The sequence below is a fragment of the Cygnus olor genome, chromosome 3 (genome assembly GCF_009769625.2).
Source record: "Cygnus olor isolate bCygOlo1 chromosome 3, bCygOlo1.pri.v2, whole genome shotgun sequence".
NCBI classification, from domain to species: Eukaryota; Metazoa; Chordata; class Aves; order Anseriformes; family Anatidae; genus Cygnus; species Cygnus olor.
In genome coordinates this window covers 119,532,104-119,558,330 of record NC_049171.1, presented here as the reverse complement: position 1 = coordinate 119,558,330, position 26,227 = coordinate 119,532,104, and the positions used below count along the sequence as shown (strand labels likewise).

General features: G+C 36.5%; 1 protein-coding gene across 2 annotated transcripts in view; it reads right to left on the bottom strand.

Annotated features, from left to right (window-relative positions):
* The window catches only part of PSME4 (proteasome activator subunit 4), a 70,770-nt gene that overhangs the window by 21,423 nt on the left and 23,120 nt on the right, over nt 1-26,227 (bottom strand). For both annotated transcript variants that reach the window (XM_040554082.1, XM_040554081.1), the window contains exons 6-24: nt 25,438-25,501; nt 23,021-23,095; nt 22,030-22,152; nt 21,467-21,559; nt 20,303-20,568; nt 18,514-18,700; nt 17,910-17,999; nt 16,335-16,399; nt 16,088-16,238; nt 15,055-15,153; nt 14,670-14,739; nt 14,134-14,201; nt 13,366-13,581; nt 12,259-12,416; nt 10,791-10,886; nt 2,088-2,143; nt 912-968; nt 587-642; nt 404-502 (exon numbers count right to left, since the gene is read on the bottom strand). In XM_040554082.1, the coding sequence (XP_040410016.1) occupies nt 404-502; nt 587-642; nt 912-968; nt 2,088-2,143; nt 10,791-10,886; nt 12,259-12,416; nt 13,366-13,581; nt 14,134-14,201; nt 14,670-14,739; nt 15,055-15,153; nt 16,088-16,238; nt 16,335-16,399; nt 17,910-17,999; nt 18,514-18,700; nt 20,303-20,568; nt 21,467-21,559; nt 22,030-22,152; nt 23,021-23,095; nt 25,438-25,501 (2,089 nt within the window). The remainder of the gene's footprint in view (nt 1-403; nt 503-586; nt 643-911; nt 969-2,087; nt 2,144-10,790; nt 10,887-12,258; nt 12,417-13,365; nt 13,582-14,133; nt 14,202-14,669; nt 14,740-15,054; nt 15,154-16,087; nt 16,239-16,334; nt 16,400-17,909; nt 18,000-18,513; nt 18,701-20,302; nt 20,569-21,466; nt 21,560-22,029; nt 22,153-23,020; nt 23,096-25,437; nt 25,502-26,227) is intronic.

The window sequence follows — 26,227 nt, the reverse complement described above, 5'->3', positions numbered from 1 at the left end:
AACCCTTGATTATTTTTTTCCCAAGGTAAAGTTTTTTTATTTACTTATTTTAATTTGCCTATTACTCTGGAAATAAGTTCCCTTCGTGAGCAAAAGAAAGCTCTTGTCACAAAAATGACTCAGTAAACAAGAACCAGAACAGATCACCATATCAAGAGTTTCAGATTTTGGTTCAAGGATGCTAACTGCTAACTGGGGGGTTACTACAATTTAAAACTGCTAAGCATAAGGTTTCCAAATACAGGTACAGAAGCACTGCAAAAAAATATTCTTATCAAGAAATTAGATGACAAAATCATGAAAACCAATTAGTACTGTAAAGAAAATACGAAAAAAGTCATCCTGAGCATTAGGAACTATTTCCCCACATACACACATTTCTTTACAAAGAAAAATTACTGACCCTGTTCTCCATTGATTTTTTCACTAAATTAAAGCTTTTCCATCGTGAATCAAACTCATGCTTGTGAGAACCTTGGAACTGTAAAACATCACTTATAATCTGTGGAAATAAAAAGATGACATAGCTTATGTTTTTCAAGATAATTCTATGTCATATGTTAAGTACTACTAATTATAAACATACCTTTATTATTAGAAATAAAGACTTGGTATCATCTTCTGAATTATCAAGTATATAGCCTGCAATGGGAAGAAAAATTATATATTATCAGATAGGAAACTAGCTTTAAAAATAAACAGTTTTCACAGAATTATAGATTCATTTAGGTTGGAAAAGATCTCTAAGATCACCAAGTCCAACAGTTAACCTATCACTTTACAGAAATAAAAAAAGCTTAAACTTAAGAATTATAGGCAAAGTAAATCAAACAAGTTTCTCATCTCTACAGTTATACTTAAACGACAAACATGCAGTACTTTGTACATAGAGAAGGAATGGTTACACTTACGCAGCAATTTCCTTGTAACCCTTGCAATTGTTTCTCGATAATTCTCTCTCGATAAATCTGTACAAAGTTAAACATATTCTTTATTAGAAAAGCAAAAAGCAATATAAAAATAAGTAAACCAGTAGAAAGCCAGAGCAGACTATTCAGAAGCTGTGGTACAGACTATAAGACCTCCTTTCTCTGCCTTGATAGCTGGTTTCATTTCTAAACACAGAATAAGGCAGAGTATTAACCATATGAAAATTTCTGAGTGAACACTAAGTAGGGTAAAAGAGAAAGCCAACAGAATATAGATTTTACATTTCAAGTGATTCAGCCAGTAAAATAATAGGGATTTATTCCCTTTCAATGAATGGAGGAACAGACATTCTCAATATAAAAAAAGACAAAAATAAAACCCAGGCTAAATGATACAAGCAAATTCCTCAAAGTTTTAAATAGTGTCAAATTGCTATAAAGGATCACTCAATTAAAGCACGTTCTCTGTTACGTGTTATATGGCTGCAAACTCCCTGATTGCAAATCAACTGATCTGATTTTAAAAGCGTAAAAGCACCTAAAAACATTCAATCATCTGACAAGCAGTTACTGTGTGCCTCAGCTCGTTTTTTAAACTTCCCTTCTTCACTTGGAAGTTGGTGAAGAATATGCATGATGAAGCCTGAGGACAGACTTCAAAACATAACCTACTTCATCTCCAAAACTTTGTATTTTTAGGACTCTCAAGAATTAGACTTAACTAATCCTCTGTCATTAAAACATGCCTATCAAGTGCTGTACATAGGCCAGATGAGTTGACTGACCCTTTGGTCTTCAAGTATAGGTTTCCACTTCTGCCCTTCCAGTATGTTTGAAGACTATCTGATGCTTTCTTCTGCTACGCCAACTACTAGTAACTATCTTAATAGGAACATTCCTTTTGTGAACAACCCAAAAAAACTCCAATTTTGTAGTACTTCTGTTTCATATCTGTATCTTTACCATAGCTGAAGATGGAAATGGTGTATGCACAAAAATTTCTGCATTGGCCCAAAAAAAACCCTTTAGTGTAAAGAGAATAATCAAAATTACACTCTCAGTAAGAACATATAGTTTTCACTGTTGTGTGTGTTGCAAAACAAAAAAGAATCAAAACAACTCTTATAACCTCTCTGAACAAAATCTGGTTCTACTTACTGTATTCAACACCAGTGTACAGCTTTGTCTCTTCCAAAGACACCAGACTTGGTACCCTGCATGAAAACAAATCAGGTATTACTACACAGTAGGAAAAATCACCGACTATGTGAACTTTACTGATGTTTAATTCGTTTCAACAATTTAATAATTTAACAATTTAATTTAATAATTCATGCTGGTAGCACTAAAGAGGTTTGGGTTTCCTAACAGTACACTTCAGTTCTCTAACATTTGTTGACTAACCCTACTTACATGTCAAACCTTGTCAGAGACAAGTACACACCGTAAGGATACCTAGAACCCAGAACCTTGATTTCTCACTTAACACAATTTCACCAGTTTGGTTAAATAGCCAGAGATTTTTCCTCACTGTCAAACCTATGAACACGCTCATCAAAACAAGCATGGCTGCTAGCTGTCTCTGGCTAGGAAAGACAGACGAATTTGGTGGCTGAATGGTAAAGGGTTAAAGCAGAATCCTTTCCTGACAAGTTAAATTGAAGCTTTTCTGACTTTGGTCCCTTCTTTATAAAGTTAAAAAAAAAAAAAAAAGCGCCCATTATCTACAGGACTGATACTTACTGTTATATGAAGTTCGTTATTAATAACCATGCCAAAATAAAGAGGTTTTTTTCCAGGATTTGGGTCAAACTTATTAGTTTAAAAAAGTTAAATCAATTTTGAGGTCTTTTCAATTTGCTTTATATATAACCATTCATAAAATACAGATTCAGACATCATATACTAATGAATTTAAAAGACATATCCTCCACTTTTTTTTTTTTTTTTTTTTGAAGTGCCTTCTCTCCCCCCAAAACATTACTGTAGGCAAATTTAAACTCTCAATGAAAAAATATTCCAGTGTGCTTTGGAAAGAAAGTCAGGAACAAGAAATAGTGTACAGTTGTAATAAACAAATAGTATCAGCAAGAAATCTCTAGAAAAATAAATTTCCATGTAAAATTGCACCAACAGAGCAAACAGAAAGCTAATTGAAGTAATGTGAATCTACTCCTATCACAGATGCTAAGTAACACATGAAAAAACAACTGATTCTACATCTGAGCACACCCTACCAGACACTAATATAAGCTCTCAGATTTCAGGCAACTGCAAACTTCTGTCAGAACTCAAAAAAAGAAAAAAAGGTCATTTCTTCTGTAAAAATCAACACATTAAAGCACGATTGCTACAATTACCATGCCGATTAGATAAAGGGATGCAAATCTAAATGTCTTGCAACCAAAAATTAGTTAAACAGACTGACTTCTCAGACCTCATAACAGTCATATCTACAGCAAAAGTCAAATGAAATGTCTTTTTCTTAATTGATTTGGGCATAAAGAAGTGAAGTCGTCATTTGAACTATTTAGAATTTGCAAAACGTCCAACATGAAACCAGGACTTTGGCCCCAAATAAATATTTATAAAGCTTTTGTGGTCTCACAAACTTGCTTTTTTAGAATCACCTACATGATTGACTTAGAAAAATGTTTGTTAGGAATTTCCCTGAGATCAGATCTTTCAAGTTAGGAAAGATAAAGAAAAGGGAGAATTCTGAAGTTAATGTGGGGAGGGAGAGAACCTTCCCACCCCAAATACTACTACTATAAAAAAAAGAAATACAACAGATAAATTCAACAATCCCAGGCAGTTACACATTAAACAACTATTTTTGTATAGTATGCTGGATATGTTGATAGGTAAAGGAGCTCATAGCAGCATTTTTCTCTAAGCACTGAAATGTATTTTTACCCTTAAACAGTTTTTCCTGATACGAATGCACAAACTAAGTTCATGTACATCTTTACTATCCCTTAGGCAGCAAGGAAAATTCAAGTGTAATTGACCAGTTTTCCCTCAGGTGGTCTATAGAGATTACAAATTGTTGTGCTTCCTTCCCAGTCCCAGCAAAATGCACTCAGGTGTTCTTTGCCAGCTAGCCAAGTTCTGAACCAAATCTCTAATATTTAAAACAAAGGAAGAACAACACTCCAAGATCTCTCTACCCTTCAGGTTCCTGAACAGACCAAGAACAAGCCAACACAGCCTCCTGTAACCACCAGCTAGCCTGGGGCTGTCCTTACACTCACCATGACATCGCTCCCCAGGCAGAACCACGTATTTCAGCAGGGCTACTAATAGGATGAAAACACTATGCTCAAGATGCAGCAAAGTTTTCTGGCTGGCCCACAAGTAAGATCCATGCTACCAGTACTCTGCATTTTAAGTGTCAGCCACTGAGCCAGAGAAAAACTTAGCTTAGGACATACAAAAGGAAGCAACATCAGATGTTTTTCATAACTGCAGTCAATACTGACAGAGAGATTTTCAATACTTCATGCAAGGTACAAATCATACTGTGCTTTGTTCTGCAGCAACAGTATCCAACACAAATTGCCAAGAAAACTTAGAAGCAGAGTATCCATAATTATTGCTAGAACAGAAATTCCAATTAAACAGAACTCCAAAGAATTCATTCCCTTATTCACCACAGTGCAAAGCCAAATGCATCTTCATTTGAGAAAATTGCTGCCCCATGTTTTTTCAACTTCCAGACATTTCACAGAGCACTTTATTCAAGTCTTTGTGGGCATATTCCTCATTACGTAAGTAGGACTTCAGTAATAAGATACAGCTTTTCAGAAACAAAAAAACTTCTAGCATTGCTCCGCTGAACCAATTGCAGAGCAAAATTTTTAACAGAAAAGAAATCCCCAAAACCAAAAAAATCAGCACCACGTTCAAGATTAGATCAAGAGCTGCATCAACCTATTTTGACATCAGAGATTATAAGACAACAGCGGGAAGGTGAACAAGGAGAAAACAGGGTTACTCACCGTGGAGGAGTAACTGTCCCCTTTTCTGTGTGCAGCTCCCCCAGCAGAGCTGGGAAGTTTCCTGGAGATGCCAAGAAAGGTTAGCTAGCCCTGCCCCCCAGCATACGATGTCACATCCTCACACATTTAAAAGAAGTGGTCTTATCCTTGACCTGAACACCTTCAGTGAAAGGACATTTAACAAGCTCCTACCCACATCTGCAGCAAGAGCAATACAGCATCCTACCTAACCAAGCTGTATTTAAGAGGCGGGGAAAAACTGGAAGTCCTTTGAGTGACTCTGTTTTTCCTTCCCTACACCAGCTGCTAAAGATTACTTTGGTCATAGCCAGGCTGCAAGGAAGAGAAATGAATGGGACCTCAGCTGAACATCAGTGAAAGATCTCCCAACCTCAGAAAGCTCTGTATTCTTTGCATTTGGAAAATCTTTGCTTGCACACAATTGGAGTCATTCCAACAAAAGGCCACAGCCATGATTTACAATTACAGCAGTCCCTTACAGAAAAGGGCAGATAGCACACACAAGTTTTACGTATACCCCTACACCCCATGCAGCAGGGCAACCACCACACTGTGTTTCTGAAGGCATGGAAAAGAAATGAGTATTCATTTTTCTCCAACTGTGACAGGCGAATTCACCACAGCTCTGAATGCCTTGTTCAGCCCCAAACAACCCTCATGCTATCCTAAAGGATTGCTCCTTGCATCCTCCCTTAACTCCTTTCTTCCTTTTGCCGTTTAGCTATGCATTTGTTTGTATTAAAAGTAAGTAATTCCATTAACACATCTGAAATCGGTGTCGTATCTGCTTAAGATGAGGAGCATTACGTGGAATAAATCATATACATACACATTACTGATTCATGACTTTGTTTTCTATTAATCTCTCATATGCAGAACTTCTGAAGGGACTTCATTCATCCTCCAAAACAGATGGAGTTTAAAGGGAGATATACTCCTTGTTCCCTACAGGCTAAGAAATAAGAAGTCAGCACTAAGAGACAGTCATTACAGTTCCATTTCCTACTAAAAATTAACTGCCCTTTCTAGTCCTGACAAGTTTGGGTTATGTACTTTATTTGTGCAAGGACTGTGCACAAATTTGTTTTCTACTACATTACCTATAATCTTCCTGAATACCTGCTCACATACAAAATGCTCAAAGTAACCCTTAAAACAGTGGTATTCACAGTAACACATTTAAAATAGGGTGAGGTATTGTTTAAGTTAAACTACAATGGGATTTTCAGAAGGATGTAAACAATTTAGGTAATTTATGTAAAAAAAACACAGGAACTCTACTCCCAAACTTGGGCAAAAAGGGGAGAAAACTACACACAAAATACACACAGGAAATACTTGGTCTCAGAAAAAGCTGGAGCATTGTGAAATCTAACCCGTTTATGATCAGGTTCACTAAACATTGCTATCACTCTTTAAGCACTTCACAGCAGCTGTAGTCTTGTGCATACTGACTGTACGTACACATGCAGAGTGTATACTTTTGGGTACACAGAGTGTATCCAAATCAAGTGTTGGTCATTCTAACAATGTGCTTTCAGTAACAAAAACACTATTTTTCAGTTCAGAGACTAACAGTCATTGAAAGATTAAAAACAAAAAACTAATGAATCGGCGTGAAAACATTAAGCTAGACCAACAGGAGATTCCAGAAGGCTCAAGCCAATGTGCACACTTGTAGATACACTGAAGTTTTGCAATCTTTACTCTAACCAACATTTCATTGAGCAATGTAAATGAAGAAAACAAAGCTTTTCTAATGTGAAGAAAAAAAAACAAACAAAAAGCTCTGTTATGTAATGTTAACCATTCAAGAAACAAATTTATTTTCAACAAACACACACAAACCACTGAGATACGAAACAAAGGCTCTTCTTGACAAGGAGAAATATTAAAGAACGTTAACATTTTGAAATTATTGGATATTCTCAGTTGTTTGACATTAGGGAACACAGAACCTGTAAGCCTCCACAGAAATAGAACAAATGACTTTCCACAGAAAACTTTTCAAGATGAAAAGTTTCTAGAAGCGGACAGTGCAACAGACAGACATTATTTTCATAAAAGAATGTTGATGAGTTGTGATACACCATCTACAATCAAACAAAAAGAATCACATCTTAACAGTACAACCACAGGAGAATGGAATTCTTTCCACATGTTACTGGAGAGGCCTTATATTTGCAACAGCTGTTTCTTGTTGTAGAAGCAACCTCAAAAGAATTAAACAACTAAAAATCACCAGTAGCAAATACTTATAATGTTAGCGGAAAGCAGTTTTGTGTATTCACAGCTGCAATTTGCTTTTTCTTAAGCAGAAGGACTTGATGCTGGATTCAGTCCTTCTACCAAAACAGCAATCAAGCTTCTATTCTCAGCCCTCTCAGGGACTACCACGTTTATGTAATACTGTGAGTTAAAAGTCATCCATCCATCAAACAAACAAAATGCCACACCACTGAAACAACACAAAAAATTCACATCTGAAGTATGAGAATTTTATGCAACAACACAGGTTAATTACAAGCAGCAATAATGAAGTGAGCATTTAGCTAGCTTCTGACAGCTGTGACATATGGACAATATATAATTTTCATCATCAGATTTCTGTATTAGTTAAGCTAAAAAAGTAATTCCTCAACCAGTTAAGTCATCTTGCTTCATATCAGTCACTGATTTAACTGACAATCATAATAATGATCTCATTAGATCAGTTAAAGTTCATGATCCTGCTTATAAACATCAGCAATACAAGGTTGAGACAACTGAAATACAGCAGCCAGATGCATTTTGACAAAACATACCTACCTACAAAAGGCAAAGGTATCAGTGTACGTTAGGAAAAATACTATTAAAATCAAATCTCTGTATTTGCTAAGGAAGCAGAATGCACACCTGATCAGGAAGAGCAGGGAGGAGAACCAAGCCTAACCAAAAAAGGCTGAGCTGGTAACCAGGTCCCATAAGACATCACTGCCGCTGCAGCTTGTGGGGCAGGAGAGAGCAGCCCCTTTCTCCCTTATTCCTGCCACTGCCATCCTCTGCCTGTCCCCTACCCAAGGCTGAGGACAGACACCCCAAAACAGGGTCTGAAAGTACTTTGGCATCGGTTACTTGTCAAACAGGAAAACAGAAAATACATTCAAGGGGAACAGCATTTTAGTAGTTGGAACAGCCTGCAGAGAGATACTAACTGAACCATCCCATCTAGATCATCATCCTGCTACACACGAAGTCAAAATGTGCATTCCATCCCTGTATTTCTTCTGCTGAGGTTCAAACTCTCCCATCGATATGACTTTTCTTCCTTCAGTAAGTCAGCTGGAGGGTTAGAAGGAATGGATATACATCATCTGTCTTGCCTGGCAAAAATTTTCAGGTATCCTTAACCATCAGATATCAAGATGAAAGAAAATCTACCAGTTACACCTGTTCAGCTCTACTTTAAAGTCAGCACGAACAACAATGCTGCATTGCATTGCATGTCACCAGCTACAGGTCACTGGAGCTCAGAGGCACAGAGGTATTCTCACACGAAATCTCCCACACAAGATTGTTTCAAACATGAATTACTTAAAAATAATTTGATATGGCTTGGGTTGGAAAGGACTTTAAAGATCATCTATTTCAATACATCAAGCCATTTACCAATACCTGCATTCAAAATATTCCTATACTGCCACACGACAGCGAGTATCAGCACCACTGGTGTTAAGTGGTAACTGTGCCTGCAAAGCTCGCAAAGTAAGGCCACTCCTGGTAACTGACTTAGTCCCTGTCAATAAATGCCCTTCAGTTTCAAATCTCTGCTTTATGTGCATTTCCACTACATTCCCAAGCCAGTTCCCATTATAAACAACTGCTATCTTAACCAAAAAACATCACAGGAACTCACGATACAATTACAATTAAAATCAAACCTTTCCTATTCTAATAGCAAGTTCAGCAAAAGACACCTCCTACGTTCAAATAGGTATTATCATATGGACACATGGGATAGAAAACAGCATTCACAGGAATCTGTTTAATATTGCTTTTTAGTAAGAACATAATCAACTGTGCACAAGTCCACTTTTCTTTGCCCAGATTTCCTCCATTAAAAGAAATGTGTTCCATTTGTGATAATTCAAATCATACAAATAATGAGAACTGAAACTTATTAAACAAAACTCATTTGATTTGAGTTGGCTAATTCCAGTGTCCTGTATAAAGTGACTACGAAGATAAATTGCCTTAATTACAGTGTTAAAAAGCTTTTACATAAACATACGAAGTTTGGATGCAAGACCTACCCAGAGTGGGCAGAAGCAGAAAGTCTGTCCAAAGAACAAATAATGGTGGATTCCGAAGCTCTATGGACATTTACTAGAATGAACTACTGCGTGTTAAAATGCAGATCACGCAAGAAAAGTAGGATTTTGATTTCTTTAGTCACAAATTGATTTCAGCATGCTCTCACATAGATTGTATATATTTAATAAGGCAAAACAGATAACTAACTGCATGAAGCAAATCTTCCCTAAGCATTCAAATCATTCAGAAGTTTATTATAAGCTAATGTCCTAACCTGTACATTAAGGATTTACAGACCCTGTCCCAAAATACAAAAGATGATCCTAAGCAATCCACACCAAAAACAAAACCAGTGATAGTCTAAGGTTACAGCAGGATTCAGACTGAATCAAGAAGCAATGCTAACACTGGTCCCACATTTTCCCCAATATTGACCAGCCACATACTGCTGGTACAGGAACAGCCAACACCTACTGAAAGGTGTTTGAGTCCTTATTCTAGACGACATTCCTAAATCAGCCTGAACACCCCACATTGCCTCTTTAACTAAAAGATGACTTCCCTACAATTCTTATATACCAGTGGTAATGGTTAAGCTCTCCAGCTTAACCAGCACTCTAAAAGTACACACAGAAGAAACCTCTCACCCTGCACAAGGAGCTCACAGCACCTGAACTAATGCATTTGAGACTGGATCAATGCTCCTTGGTACTTCTAGCAGCCAGAACTTGGCGGGGAGGGGGGGAGAAGAAGTAAATTCAGAAACGAATTACCAATCACCAAATATAGACTTCTACCACAAGCCAAACCCTCTGTATTTCAAATGATGATATATAAATACAGGAATACTTAAACTCACAGTTGCCTCTAAAAATATTTCAACGCACTTTCTCAAACAAGTTAACGCTTAAGCAGCGATCTATTAAATAACAGTGTTTTAAAGCCAAACTACTGCAATGCAACAGAAAGTTCTTGTTACTTCCAAAATGCAAATTCACTTGAGCATTTTTGCTAGAGCTCTACTGTATACTAGCACCAGTAGCCAAGTGCTTTTGTGACACTATTCACATGGGATGAACACTCAAACAGGATTTATTTCCTATTTTAAGCTAAGAACACAGCTGGAAAGAAGTTTAGTTCAGAATGCTTATGTATTTGTTCAGAGTGATAAAAACCTGATTAAGATGACAGCATATTACAATTTGACGGCTTCCTTTGGAGGAGAGAAACGCGCAAGCAAATCCCTAACTTCCATTTACTTCATATAAAATAGTATCAGCAACACAACGCTGTCACATGCTTTTTAGAAACATTTGCATAGTCTTGCACAAAAAAAACCCTAAAACTTATTTCACATTTTAAGTACTCCAGTTTCTGTACGTAACATTTCAAATTTCTGCATCTTTATACTAGTATAGGTAGGTGTTCCTTAAAAAATAGTTACAAGAAACTGTTGGGTGATAATAGCAATAGAAAACAGAGGAAAAAAGCATGAAGTAATTTAATTGATAAAGATATTTGTGATATATAAATAAATTTTACTTACAGATGAGCTACCCTTTCTCCTTTTAGAGGAGGCAGAACATTCCCAGAACCAATCAAGCAGTTATGCACTATGGCAAGACACTGCTGCACATCATCTCTTAAACAAAGAAGAAAATATGATTACTTTAACTGTTACCTTAAATGCTTGAAAATATACAAACGATAAACCATATTTTTAAAAAAAATAAAAGCTGATTTTTTCTTTAGCTGTATCAGTTTCAAACACAAGAGGGTGAACTACAGAAAGCAAACTGTGCTTTTTTGCAATCTAATTTGATCACTGAACTCTAACACTCAACTTTGTTTTCTGAAAATCTTGTTTTGGAGATTTTAAATTCTGCAACAGTAAAGGAAACTTCAGCATAAAGAGATACACCAATTCCAAAACAGTCAGATTTACCCCAAATACTACAAATGAACAGTTTTATATACAAGGTGTCACAGAGAAAAGGAAGAAAGCAAAAGAAAAACACACAAATAAACTAAAGACCTAAATAGGAAACAGAGCCTTTCTTCTTTTAGTTGAAGCATATATTGTGATTGCAGTTTGGTGACATTGATTTATTGAGCATAGCCTTTTTCAGATATAAAGCAGTGTGGGGCCTTGGTAGGACAAAAATATTTACGAGTCCGATACACCCTGCTTCATGCAGGGCAGCACTTCACAACATGACATAGGACGTCTCATGTCACAAACATCCAATGATGTATAGTATTAAACTCTTACCCTTGAAACAAGAAAAGAATTCTTGAGATTTACTGCTTATAAACAGCTTTAACTATTTGATAATTGTAAAAGCTTCAGCACATACTACACTAGCGATTATCTTGTGCTTACAAAATTGTCCTATGAAGCCATGGTTTCATGTTAATGAAGTTTAACAAGATTGATTAAAGGTATTCTTGCTTCCATTCCCCTTTGTTCATGCCACTGACTCTGTGTTATCTCCTCGGTTACTACACTACCACTTTTTTGCAGAGACACATTGTCCCTGCAAATCCTTTAACTTGTAGTAAGGAAGTGAGTAGACTTCCAAGCCAAATCAGTTCTGTGGCCCATTTCATACCTTAGGAAAGTCAAAAGGTTGTACCAAAGTAACAAGATAGAGTCTAGAGGAAGATTCTTTTCTTGATGACTAAAATTAAACAGAGCCATAACCTGTGGTATGCATTAAAAGAAGTTCCTGAACAGAAGAGTTTATACCAATATAAAGTATCCTCAAAATTTTTTATAGGAGTATTTCTGTTCAAAATAATCCGGTATCCATTTTATGAAATGCACTTCCAACCTAAATGCTCTTTGAAAGATAAAAATCTTGGAAAGATACTTGAAATAATCCCAGAAGACAGTGTAACATTAAGCTGTTATGCTCCTTAACCTTTGTACCACCAGTACAATTGGCAATAACTATGCAAAACAGACACGAGTGGATAAATGCACCTTCTCCACATGACATATCACCACTAACCTGGACATTTCTAGTTTTCCAATTGCATAGTGTTCTAGTCTGGTGAGCTCAGGCTGTAGAAAAGTATCCAGCAAATAAAAAGCAAAGTTTATTTCCTCAGCTGAAGGTACATGCCACTGGATGTCCAAATTCCACAGGTCACCTGGTTTACCCCAGTCCTATATTAAATAAAGACATTTCCTATTAACCAAATTTTTAAGCAAATTTTCTTTTAAAAAAGTGCTTAGTATTAATGATAATATTAATACTATTAATAAAAATATATAATTACAGCTACTGCTGTAAAGCAGTTATCAGGGCAATTCTGGAAAAAAAAATACAATAAAACTGAATAGAAATTCCAAACCTAGTGCATTGTCTGCATATATCTGGAACATAACACATACCTGAAAGGACTAAAAGGCAAAGGACTGTACTGGTCTAATTGAAATACAACTTTGTTATTCCTTTGGCTGGATACAAATCCAGAAAAATTCTTGTAAATTCCTGGAAAGTACCATTATCTCCTTTTTTGCAACTATTTTGCAAAGATGTACTCATTTTTGCATGTACCCAGCATTATTTGTTGTATCTGATGATCACATTTATACAAAAAGAACTAAGGAAAGGCTATAACTCTCATCCACAGAAGCAGATGAAAGATTAAGTTTGTCCCAGTGCAATAATGCTCCTGTGACTGGATACTTAAGTTTGGAGTTAAGCAGGAGAATTTTTCTGTTCACTTAAACTTAACAGTTTACACCACTGCACTTCATTGACTAGGGTCTCAACCAAATGCATCATATATTACAGATTATGAAACATGAACACTCTTGCTTTGTATTACCTTATCATAATCATGCAATCATTGTAAAATGCACATCATAAAACTAACACATCATGCTATGTAACTACTCAAAACAGTCAGTATTCATTTTTTGCTACCAATATAATTAAGTAAATGGATATTTGGTATACATTTAAAAGCTTAAAGCATCTTTCAATTACACTTTCCGTTGCTGCTACCTATGTTCAGAAATCTCAGAATGAAAACAAATAATATTGTGTATGATTGTTTTTTAAAAAGAAAGTCAAATCCTCTAATCCTAAGTAAATGAAAATCCTTGCCTTGATAGGAAAGTATTCAGAAAGAGGCTTGTCAAAGCCACCTGGCACACTGCAGTACTCTGTGGGGTAGATAAGTGTAGCAGAACGAAGAAGATGATGCAGTAGGTTACAAGACAGAATGTAACCCTGCTTACAGGTTAAATGTAGGGTTCGCTGCAGAATCTTCCCAAGCTGCTCCCTGTATGGTAGCAACTTCTTTCCATCCACTCGAGTGATCTAATAGGAAATACAAACATTTAAGGTAAACAGAATGGATTTTATTCTAGAGGACTAAAGAGAGGATTACACCGTGCAACTGATCCTGTACCAGCTTTCATTCTGTAAATCACACCAAATTCATATCAAAGAGAGTTTACACATGAACTACCACTTCTACCACTATTGAATAGTGTAACACATAAGAACTGATATACATTCCCTCTTGATCTCATTCAAGATTTTCTAGCATTACTTGCATACACTGACATACATTTCAAGAAATTTATCTTTACCAGAAGATACTTTTTCCTGTATTGATCCCTCTTCTTTCTCTCTACCTCAACAACGCTTTGTATTAAATGCTTTAATTTTATTCCACATACAAACCATGTTTATTTTCTTCAAACAACATCCACTTATGTCCCATTTAAAGTTAGAGAAGAAAAAAAGTTATGCAACATAATTCATGCAACAATTAGCTTAACAGCAGAATTTATTAATTTCTTCTTTCATGGTCATTAAATAAGATTTAATGACATACATGTATGAGGAGAATATTCTTTGCAATACCTCCGACAAAAGCTGAAGATTCCAAAGTAGCTCCTTATCTAATTCTTCGTCACGTAATACATCATCATCTAGAGAAACAAGTGATAAGCACTGCTGTAACTATACTGCAGTCAAGTTTTCCAAACAAATTACATTATAAACCAGATGCTTGCATCCAAGAAGTTTACTCCCAACCCTTCTATTGCAAAATTCCAACTCATTTCACCCACAACCAAGTGAAATTTATTATAGTTAAATTAAAAACTTGAATACTTTGAGTAATTCAGAAATGTCTGGAAACACTCGGAACTGGCACGTTTTTTAAAGAACCGTGTTCTTGTAGCTTGAGAAATTTCTGCCTTGAAATTACACAAATAGCTGTTGCATTTAAAATTTTTCCTAAGAAATAATGAACAGAAATAATTTTCCATTAATATTTTTCATAAATTCATCTTAAGATGAATTTATCAGAAAACATGGAAAATTTCAGTATTACTTTCATGCTTAATGAAAGTCATGTCAAAACAAAGCAAATATGAAAAATCTTATAAACTTACTGACTGTAAGGTGAGTTATGACACTGCAGCAGTGCGGTACAAACAGCTTCAAGGATTCCTCAGGACGACACTGGAAACAGCATCATAAATAGCCAGTTTAAAAAAAATGCAAGAATGAAATTCAGGGTACAAACTGAAAAAAATCTTCTAATAAATGATCTTCAATACTAAATTTAACATAAATTCAATTAAGAAAACTACTTTGTCAATTAACCTCTTGAAATATTTCCTATATGCAACCACCCAATTTTATGATATTAGGAACCACCTGTATTTCTAAGACAAAGATTTTATTTAAGAGAGTAGTAGCATGAGCTTTTTGGCTTTGATTTGTCTTATTTTTTTTTTAAATTAAAAATCAAGTGAAAACGGAGTATTCTCTCACTTTTACTGCAGCTCGACACATATCAGCAACCATACGACCAGCAACTCTTGTCTCAAATATATTTGAAATGGCGAAGTTGAAAACCTTCTCCAATGCAACCTAAAATGAATAAAAAAAGACGGAGATTAGATTTTTTTTTTTTTTTTTTAAAAAAAAAAGGGGGCATGTTTCTATTCTTTCCCCCAGGCCCTCCATAAGTTTAGAAGTGCGCACACACACTGAGTGCTTTAACAGATAACATAGCAGTACATCCAGCCTTCAGCTGGAGAGGCAAACTACTTCTAAAATGTTCGCTTTGGGGAAAAAAGGTCAGATAAATTGCATTGACTGATGAAAGCTTGGGAATGCTTCTGAGAAACTACAGAGAAAAACGGTTTTCCCTGAACAAGCCACAAACTGATTAAAGGAAAACTCTACTATTTCACCTGCAAAAGTGAAGTAAAACTGAAACATTCCCTAGTTAACAAATAAATAGGGAATTAGCTATTTAAGTGGCCAGCATATTTTAAAGAGGCTCATTACCATCTCGCTTATTACCAATACCTTGTAAGGCAAGTTGAATTATACACAGTGAAGTTTGTTCATTATTATAATAATTACAGGCAATTGGGGAAAAAAACACAAGCATTTAATGACAACAAAAAATTAACTTAAGATGTGTTAATGAGAAGATGCCAACCAAAATCATACTTAAGTGTCCAATGCAAAGGTCAAATGTACAAAGCAACGTATCCAAATACATGCTAAATGTAGTTTAGAACTAAATGGAATAAAGCGTTACCCCCACCTACAAGGAAAGAATCCATCCATTTAAAAACATGGATTCCTCTCCATCAAGTACTTAAGAGCTCTGTATTGATGCATATGAAACTGTAAATTTACATGAAGCCCTAAACTTTCCTCCCAGTTCCTTCCTTGCTAAAACATGGAAGTTCACAACAGGACAACGCAGGAAGGAAGAACTAGAACGTACCAGCAATTCACGACAAACTTAAGCCTTAAAGTTGGATGAAAAACCCCATGTTTTACATACCTTAAATATATCTTTTGAACACTGAGTAAGGATTGTACTGAAAGTAGAAGAGAGACCTAATTCAACTAGACTTTCTAGATGAGTCATTTTCTCAGTTTCAGTCTCCTCTCTGGTTTGTTCTAGTGTGCTGCTCTCTATAAGTCCAAAACATCTACAAAAATACATTAAGTACAATTTTAGCAATTGGAACTAGGAAGTTGTATTAAAGTTTTCATGCCAAGCTTTCACCTATCCTTAGCTTACTTACCTATCCATAAACTGTAGTACAAAATCCTCAAATTCAGCAGTTGCAGAGCACAATTCTCTTTCTACCTACAATTTTCCAATGCAAAAGAAGCACAGAAGGTTAGCTCTTCTTAGAGACGCATAATATCAAGTGTATTTCCTATACTAATTACTTCAAGAACACTTACAAATTTTAGGTGATACAGACCACACTACATTTCCCACCAAACAGAATTTGCATAGTCTCAAGTACATCACATGAAACAATTACAATGTTTTCTTTACACTGTCCTATCAAACTTCCTGGCCTTGATCTTTAGCCAAATAACCTCTCAGGCTGAAATCAGGGTCTGTCTCCATAGATAACAACCTTTGGCCTTACTACTGATCTTCCTTTCCAGCACGATGGCAGTGAGTGCCAGCTGTGGTGGCAGACTTGGCTCTGCTGACATATTTACATTACACATTCATCATACAAACTCCTCTGCTAGTTTTTAAGTGCTGCAGCCCCAAATCAAGAAAATAAACCTAATTCCAGTGCTTTTGTGAGCAATCAAAATAGGCACCTATTTGCTGTTCTGAGAACTACAAGCATCTCCTAGCAGTGGACAAGATATTCTACATGGCAGTTCCAACTACCATGGAACACTGGTGCTGCCCCATTTATAGTGTATCAGATATAGTTTTACCATCTCAGTTTGAACTGCTGGATCAAAAGCAGAAAAAAAACACTTGTCTAATGATGTTGTTATTTCTTAATCAGAAGAGATTAAGAAGCATCTGAAGTGAGAGCAACAACATCATACTTGGAAAAGAGAAGCATGACTGCAGGAACACTTTAAACAGGTGAAGGTATTTTGAAATAGTTTCCCAAACTAGGAAAACAGCCCTTAGAAGTTCAAGAGTGCGTTAGCTTTCTGAAAAACGAATACAAACAGAATGGACATCCCATTATTTTTTACACTTACATTTTCAACAACAAATTCCTCCCAGTCTCCTAGACAACCAATTAGTCACCTTTTAACCTACTCTAAGCTGGACTAGTTTTGAATTAGAGATGATGTACATCTTATAACAATCCTGTACTCACCTGCCTTCCCCCCCTCACTTAATGGCTAAAGTTTTATAGTGATAAGAATTCTCAAAAACATAACACTAACAAAGATGCTATTCTATTAGTCTCAGAAAAATTTAGTTGGCAAGCGACTTCTGGAGACCATCCTGTCCAACATCCTACTCAAAACAGGGCAAGCTCTGAGTCATTTTATACTGCACAGAGCCTTCCACAGCTGAGTTTTGACAAAAATATTAAACGGTTTGAATTTAACACATCTCTACAACAATCTGTCACTAATAAGCAGTGCTAAGAATGTGTGTCCAACTCATATGCTGACGTCAGCTCCACGTCACTGACTAGAAGCAAACATTATCCACAAGCTTTAGTATTTTTGTGAAGATATGTTAAACAGAACTGCAATACATGCAAAAAGATTGTAGCAAACACATTACAGTTCTGAATACAAAATTACATTGCTAGAAAATAAGATAAAATCTATAGGTTATGGGTTTTTTTTTTATAACTACGCAGTGCTCTTACCTCTGTGAGGTCATCCCTTTCTTGCAACACAGATGAACAATCTACTAAAGGCACCAAAGTAGAAAATGTTGCAATAAACTGGAATGTAATCTGTTGAGAGTTGCAAACAGCTCTTTAATAAATGCTACTGCATTCTGCACATTAAAAAACTTTCCCAATTAAAATATGGCAGCTAAAGCAAATCATTACATTACAAAAAAAAATCCACCCCAAAACTTCAATAAGTACTTCTGATTTCAGATAGAAAACTGGATGAAGTTGGAGCTATACAAAAAACTATTTTCTGTAATAAAAATAAGTGCAAAACAACACTTATTTTGTGCTGAATTTTGAAGTTAAAAAAGAGCGATGTTTAAATTGCTTGAACACTCAATGAAAATTCATTCCTGAAGGTGTGGGTTTCTCGGACCTAATTTAGCAAAAACCTACCGATAAAGAACAAGTAATTCTATTTTTAAAGGCAAGGAATATTTGCTACCAGTTCTGGAACATCTATTTTATCTTTAAAAAAAACAACACGAGTTTTACTTGCTTTCATGAGAGCCTTCAGAGCGAACCAATTAGCTAACTATATTCTAAGAGGAGGTAAGATCTGTACACTCACCATGCATTTGCTGAAGTCATTTGGATCCACCCCAGGCAGTGCTCTCATCAGCAGAGGTAGCATGTGTGTTGGCCCTTCAGGAAACCACTTCCCCCCAGATACCAGACTACGAGCTACTCCAATTACACAGCTTAAAGTAGCGGTGAGCTGATGAGGTTCTGTCAATGTCTCAAGTGCAGGATATGTTCTACAAGGTTCAAGAACAATCGTATTAGGACCAATACTGTTTATGAAGCTTTCAAAGAAAAATGAATTTTCTACAGAAAGGGTACAAAATTTCTGCAAGAAAAAAAAAAGCTTATCAATGGTTCAGAACTGTTTTTGGTAATCTTTTCTTCAATGAACTTAACATTGCTTTATTAGAAAGTGCTGCTTTCACAAATTCAGGATCAAGTAATTTGTTGGCAGTTGTGGCATGGAAATTAGTAACTCCATGGACTCCTAGATTCAAAGCTGTGACTTTTTTCTTGTTTCAGCTTTTATGGATGAACATATGGTGGATTAGCAACAAAAAGGCATTTCTTACTATAGAACTTTTATCGTTATTATTAGCAGCACCTGCATGAACTAATGCAAGTTATGTATCTACAAGTGTAAAGTTCTTGTGGCAAGCATGAAAACGTGTCTCAACTGCCTTTGAACAGCAAAGAGATACATTGCTTAATGTTACAAAGTCCATTTTTTATTTTAAAACCTGTTAAGTTACTGGCATTTCTAAACCTCTGTTTTTCACACTAGGTACTTTTCAGCAAACTGTGTAATACTTCCTAGAGTTTCTACAGTTCAAACAAGAGTCAGTGCTACCCCTGCCCTACATCCAAGCACAAAGGACCTACATCTCTTCAACAAAATGAGTTTGGAATTGTAGCCAAGGCAAACATACCAGTGATAGCTTTATCTATTGAGCAGAAGTTCAGTCTGCTCTCAAAACAGAAACAGTCGTCATACCTAATGCTGACGTCCACTGCTGTCCTTGTTAGAAATGTTATGCTTGAAATATTTTCATGCAAGAGCGGATTTATCAAGATTTTATAAACAGCTGAGTCAGTAAGGTATGGAACTCAGGAAGGGTTTTTCTCAAGACAAATTAATTTCTCCACTGGTTTTACAACACAAGCTGTAAAGGACTGCTCAGGAAGGGGAACATGGACAGTGACTAGGAAGAAAGCTTTCTGGGGGCAGCACTGGGGGAAAGCACTGGGGGCAGGAAGGAGTTAGTTTTTTGGAATTTCAGGCACCAAGGAATTAGCAATAGTATAAACCAACTATTTTATATGGACACATATTGCAGCGATTTGCTTATGAAGTCAAAGCAACAACATTAATTTTAAACAATCTGTAACATGCATACTCTGACACAGAACAGAAGTACAGAGCACACTCACTACACAAACATGCAATACCACCATTTGTATTTGGCCCAAACAGAAAGCGGATGAGAAGGTACAACATGGCTCATGAATAAACAGTACAAGGTCGCTTTTTAAACCAATCCACCCCTTATCAAAGTGACAAAATGATAACCAAAACGCAAACAACCTGAGGGCTACCCTATATTGCACAAGTTATTGACAGCTCCCAGAACTATACCATTAGCCAGGTGTTTCAAAAATAAACAAAAACAGAAAAAATAGTCCTCCCACACTCCCTCTCAGGTGATTGCCCACTAGTACGTATTAGCCTTACTTTAGCAATCCCTCTCACTGCAAGCATTCATTTGCAGCAAGAAAATTGCTTGTCATCTGAGTGCTTTGAGTATTTGTTGTTAGGAAGGGAGGGGGGAACTTACTTCTCAAGTACAGGTGGAATTACTAACTCAGGACGCATCAGTGCAAGGTTCTGCAGAGCTTGAGCAGCCTCCAGACTTCCAGTTTTACTAAACATAGCTAGAAGAACAGGTTGAATAATGCATTCTACAAAGTCTGTAACATCCTGATCAGTAAGTTTATGACTATCAGGCACAGGAGTTAACCAGGTCGTTTTCTTGTAGCGCTCACGGTGCAGCCTTCTGACAACACCACTGGGTAACCTTTGAAGTAGTTTCATCAGTTTGTTCTGTTGAATATATGAGAAATGCTATTCAGTCATTTGGCAGTAGCAGAACCCGAACTGCTAACTGTTCAACACACAATTAATAACAAATCAGTATTTTGAAGCTACCCAGCTACAACACATGAAAACTCAGAAGAGCTCTAAAATACAAGGTTCATAAAGTCATTAAACTTCAGTTCCCAAAATATTAGAAATTACTCCGTGAACACTATGCCTTATATTAAAAAAAAGTTATGAGAAATATGTTCAAAGTACACTGTCAAGAATCAAGATTATTTACCAGTAATTACGGCATCTGAGAGCATTCTCTGGTCATTCACATGTAAGTGAATATCCTACTCTAGAACAAGACAGCTCCTTTGACACTGCTTAGACAAGTCCAGTCATTTTAATCTATATTTTCTACCAGCTATCACGGGAATATTCTTACATTCTCTAGCAGAAGACTACACCAGCGAAGGGCAGGCTTCAGACTAGATATGCAAGAAAAATCCTTTTGGTTTTGGTTAATCAAAACCAGATTTTAGTAGCTTGGAAATCACAGAACAAGAATATGAAAGGGTATTCAGTTCTACCTACGTTACGCAAGTAACACTGATGCTGTGTATCATGTTCACTTTTCTTAGTGATATGTGAATTAGATGTCTAGTTTCGGATTTCTAAACTGCACTTAGAGATTAGATGTTTAAAAGATATTCCCATTAGCTGTGGTCCTGATATCAGAATAGAAGTAAACTGCAACACAGTATGATGACTACTTGAAAATTAAAGCCTCAAACTATTATGCAACCAACATACAAGCTGGCTATTAGAGCACATAATGCCTCTATCAACACATCTCATTTGACAATTTTGCTGATATTAAAGGCAAAGTTACTGTCTTGACATGCAAAAAACTCACCAGCCAGCGGCCATTATTTGAAGGATGGTAAAAAGAAGCAATGCTATTGAACAATCCGGACAAATGCTTCTGCACTAATTTACTTGGTCCACCCTGTGCAAAATAAAACAAAATTTTATTACACAGACCAAGATGATATGAAAATATAACACGCAGTAGTACAAGGCACAAGTGACTACTCACTCACCACAACCATATTTCAAAGCATCAAAATCACATGTGTAACACCCACCCCCAACTCAGCACTAGGTAAGCAAGATCCATCCATTCTAAAAAGGGGTGATTCAGTTGGTAGGTGGGTCTTAAGGGTGTGAGTCTGCAGTGACATTTGTAGCTGGCTCTTCATTTCCAGAATGGCACAGACAGCAGCTGTGAGATAAACCTTTCCTCCTCATTCCAAAACCAACAGTGAAATAAGTTCTAAAACAAACCTTGGGCAAAAGGTAGCCTAAAAACACACTTCTGCAGTGAACTAAACATAACACACATCCGTTTTACATGCATACTTGCTTAGAGGTTTGCGTTAATAGTTTTTGTTATAATTTATGAAAAAAGTTACTAACCATCATGGCCGTGATCCACATTACTGCATGTCCTACATCATAAGCATTTGTTAGGAATCTTGGAACAACAACTTGATTACTTCCCACTGGAAGATTTAAACTCCTCAAAATTCTGGTAAAAATCTGTAAATAAGAATTTTTAAAATTTTATACTATAAACCTGCCATAAAATAGTAACAGCTTAGAATGTTACTATAGCAAATTGCTCCTGCAGAAGTTGGTCCTATTTACTTGCTTAGAAAAAATACTTTCTGGGCAGAGAACTACACATATTAGGAGCAGACAATTTCAACTCTCAGGACTGAGACTAGGACAGGACATTTTTACAGAAAGACATTTTAATTCTTTGACTTTAGAAAAATTCAAAAGTCTAATATTCAAATTAGTAGCATTAGAGAACTAAAATTATACATTCACAGCCTGAAACCATTTCAAACAATTCATACTCTCTCTCTCTCTCACATTGCTGAAGAAAAGGCACATGCAGGACAAAAGAAAGGGTTGAAGAACATCTGTTTTCCATCCATTTCCCTTACATGTTAGACAAAATAAAGAAAGCACAAGCACCTTTCTTCATTTTGTGTTTTCCATACCCCTCACAATATAACTGCTACGAACATCTTTAAAAATCCATAAGCTGCAAGATTCAAAGGTTATATACATAGCATTTATCAAAAGAGTATCATTAAGGCTTATTTCCACAAAAACATGGTGTTAATTATACATTTGGAGAGAACTTGTATAGTAAGGTACCTTGTTGCTTCAGTCTGGTTTTAAGTGAGGCACTAACAGTATCAACTTCCAATACTTTCTGTTACAAAAGGACAGTTCAAATTCTTGAAGTTCACATTAGGTCTTAAAATGAACATACCTCATTGGAAAAGCTGGGCCACTGCAGTACAAGACCCATCCAGGGAATATGTATTATCCTTTGCATACTAAGACTTATCTCAAAGTAAACAAAATAATTTACTAAAATGAAAAACATTACCTTTGGTACATACGGATCCCAGTCAATGTACCCTATGTTGTCAGTGGCCAAGCGAGCAAAAAGATTTACTAGATGCTGAAAACAGAGGTAAAAGAAGGAAACATTCATTAGAATATATTTATTATAAAAGATGCACAAACCCCTTCAACGTGCCTTACAGATGCAAGGTAAAAGCAACACACGGCATTACAACATTTGTAAAGAGAGATTTCAGTCTATTAGGAGTCACTAAAACCATGTTTCATAACGCATCTGCAAGCAATTCCTACGTTTAGAAGTCCAACTCATTTTTTAAGCCCTTACAAAGCAGAGAAAAAGAGGTAACTGAGATCTACCTTTCCTAAATGTTACATTTTTAAAAATAATCTACCTTTTTGTTTGACACAAGGAAATACCCACTGAAAAACCCCCTTCCCATGCACAAAGGCAACTGATTCTGTAGCTTCCCTTCAAACAGCAAATCCAACTCCCGCCAAAGCAAGCTGAGAAAAAGCTTGCAGCAAACAGAGGCTTAAATTGGATTGCACAGTCAGAACATGTCTAATTATCTGCATCCAAGCCTGATGAAATGAGCAAGCTTTCCCTGAAAAGGCGGACAAGACAGAAAAGGAAACATGAAGTAAAAGCTCTAGGGAAAAAATAAAGTTTTGTGCCTTCTGAGCAAACTGTCAGAAGTCAGTGGAAGAGGGGAAAGATATCACACACAACTGCTTGCTTATGAAAGGAGTGTTGATGATTTTTTTCTTAGACCAGTTGGCAGAAACAAGCCAAATAATGCTACTAAAAGTACAGGCTGTCATCTTACTGTCAGAGAGAGTAGACAGAATTGTACTTTTTTTGGATAGCTATCAGGAAGACATAGAAGTGTATACAGACAGCATAAAATAAAAGTAAAACTTTGGCCATCATCCTTGTCCAAATCTGGAAAATTGCCAGTTGTTTCAACAAAGACTGCCTTTCTCCATTTGTGATGAAACACAACTCCAACTAGGAAAACTTATGCACCAGCCTTTTCACACAAAAATTGACAGAAACAGAATGGGCTACAAAGGCCACATTCAATGCTATCTGGAAATCATCTTTCTCCAAACACACACAAGTCCTCCTGTAGTATGCAGGCAGAGATTAGTCAAAAGAGCCAGATGGTCAATGAGCTTATGTTCACGCTAAGTATGGAAAAATAAGCTGGTAATTTGCCAAGTCTCACTGCAGGAAAGTCAAGGCACAGGTTAGCTGACACCAACAGCACCTAAGCTGCTGGTTGTGTCATCTCAACAATGAGACTTTCTCTCATTTCCCAAGTTTATATATGGTCATGAGATGCACACAGAAAGCCAGACAGACACAGGGTAAATGATCTTGCTTGAAAGATACAGCCCAATGGTAGTTTTGGCCAAGGGGAGTAGAGGTTCTTTACTGGATCTAAAATAAAGATGACAACTCATTGCAGTCCCTGCAAAGCTAAGGAAGAAACTAACCTGTGAGAGATTTCTTTGAAGTTTGATAACTGAAGATTAAAACAGACTCTTTAAAAGCACTTAATATTGGTATGGCAATTATACCAATTTTAGAGTCTGTCAGCCTGAATATGAAGCCTATTTGACTTTTTCCTTTTTTTTTTTTTAAAGCATTTTTGCACCCTCACCATGAGGTGTAAGACTTGAAGCAGTAGTCAGGCACCTTTTTCGAGCATGTCTTTGCCATACAAGCAGTGTATGGTTTATATGAAAGGATTCAGTCACCAGTGTAGCACAGAAATGGAATGCTACCTCCAGTGAAGCTATAGAAAACTATGGGTAACAGATACAAGAACAAGCAAGGAAGCTCAACACCACCTGGTGACCAAAAGACTTCAACACAAATTCAAGGCAGAGCTGCGAATAAAAGCTGTGAATAAGTGTGTTACGTATATGCCTACTTAGACTAAGGAAAGTAATACAAGTGTACTGTCCAAAGATGCTGGAAAAAGCAAAGAGCATCCCATCATAACAGAAGAAACATCCATAGAGTGGCTGAACACACGAGCTATTGTTGAAAGAAAGATCTAATTAAAAATTAGGGATTGCGAAGGATGTACTAAGTTTTAAGATGCAATTTTACAGAACTGTATATTAGAGGAATCACAATAGCACCTTGCATCATCGTAAGCATTAACAGGCAGTCAAAAATGCCAGCATTCCCAAGACAAAGTAAAGCTGCCTGAGATGGCCATTAAACAAAGCTCACCAAACAACTGTCATCTTATTTATTCAGTCAATAACTTCTTGCCAACAATCATGAAATTACCAACTCTGCCTTGTTGTAGTAGTAAAAGCAGAAGGAAAAAAAAATCCACTCTATCAACATTTGACTTGATAGCACACCGTAGGAATTTTTAAATGTATCTCTTCTATTGAGGATAAATAATAAATACTTACCCCTTCCCACTGGGGAAGATTTTGAACTGACACCCAAAGGCCTATAAATTCATCAAACCAAAGCCTGCAAGACAATATAAAATAATTTCAATGTTGTGAAAGCAACTCCTCCACTGGACATTTCTCTCTCACTTTGTCGGGTGGTCTCACGAACTCACATGCCCCCTACTCATTCAACACAAACAGCGATCAGACATGCTTGTATCTCTTCATCTCCCATAGCATCCTCCCATTCTTTTAGCTCTCCTCTTATTCTTTTTTGATTCCCCCTTCCACACAACAATCTCACCAGGCGTTTCCTTACCTACTTCAGCCTGACCATGTCAATATATATTGCCATCCCAGCACAGGTAAACTGAATGAAAACAAATCACACTTCATTCCCTTCTAGCTTAAAGTCTAAAATCTGTCCCTATTGACCGATGGTTACGACTTTCATTAGTTTCTATTCTGAATGCAGCTGAAGCAAAGGATACAAATCTTCCACACCAGTCCCTTGCTTACATTCATGTTGCTAAGCTATATTCACCTCCTCCTTTCAAGTTTTCACTAACCCTGTATCAAAAAGTACACTTTAAACCTAACTAGCTTAAGTAATCTCTACAGGCACTAAATATCATGGTTTATATTTCAAAAGCCACCTTAAAGAAGATCCAGACACCGTCTTATGCTGCAAATGTTTCTCTCCTTCATTCTCCAACTCATTTCCTATAACAATCTTCTGACTGTCTCACATTTCCACACCTTGACAGTGGATAAAAAATCTCTACCTCACATTCCCACGTTCATA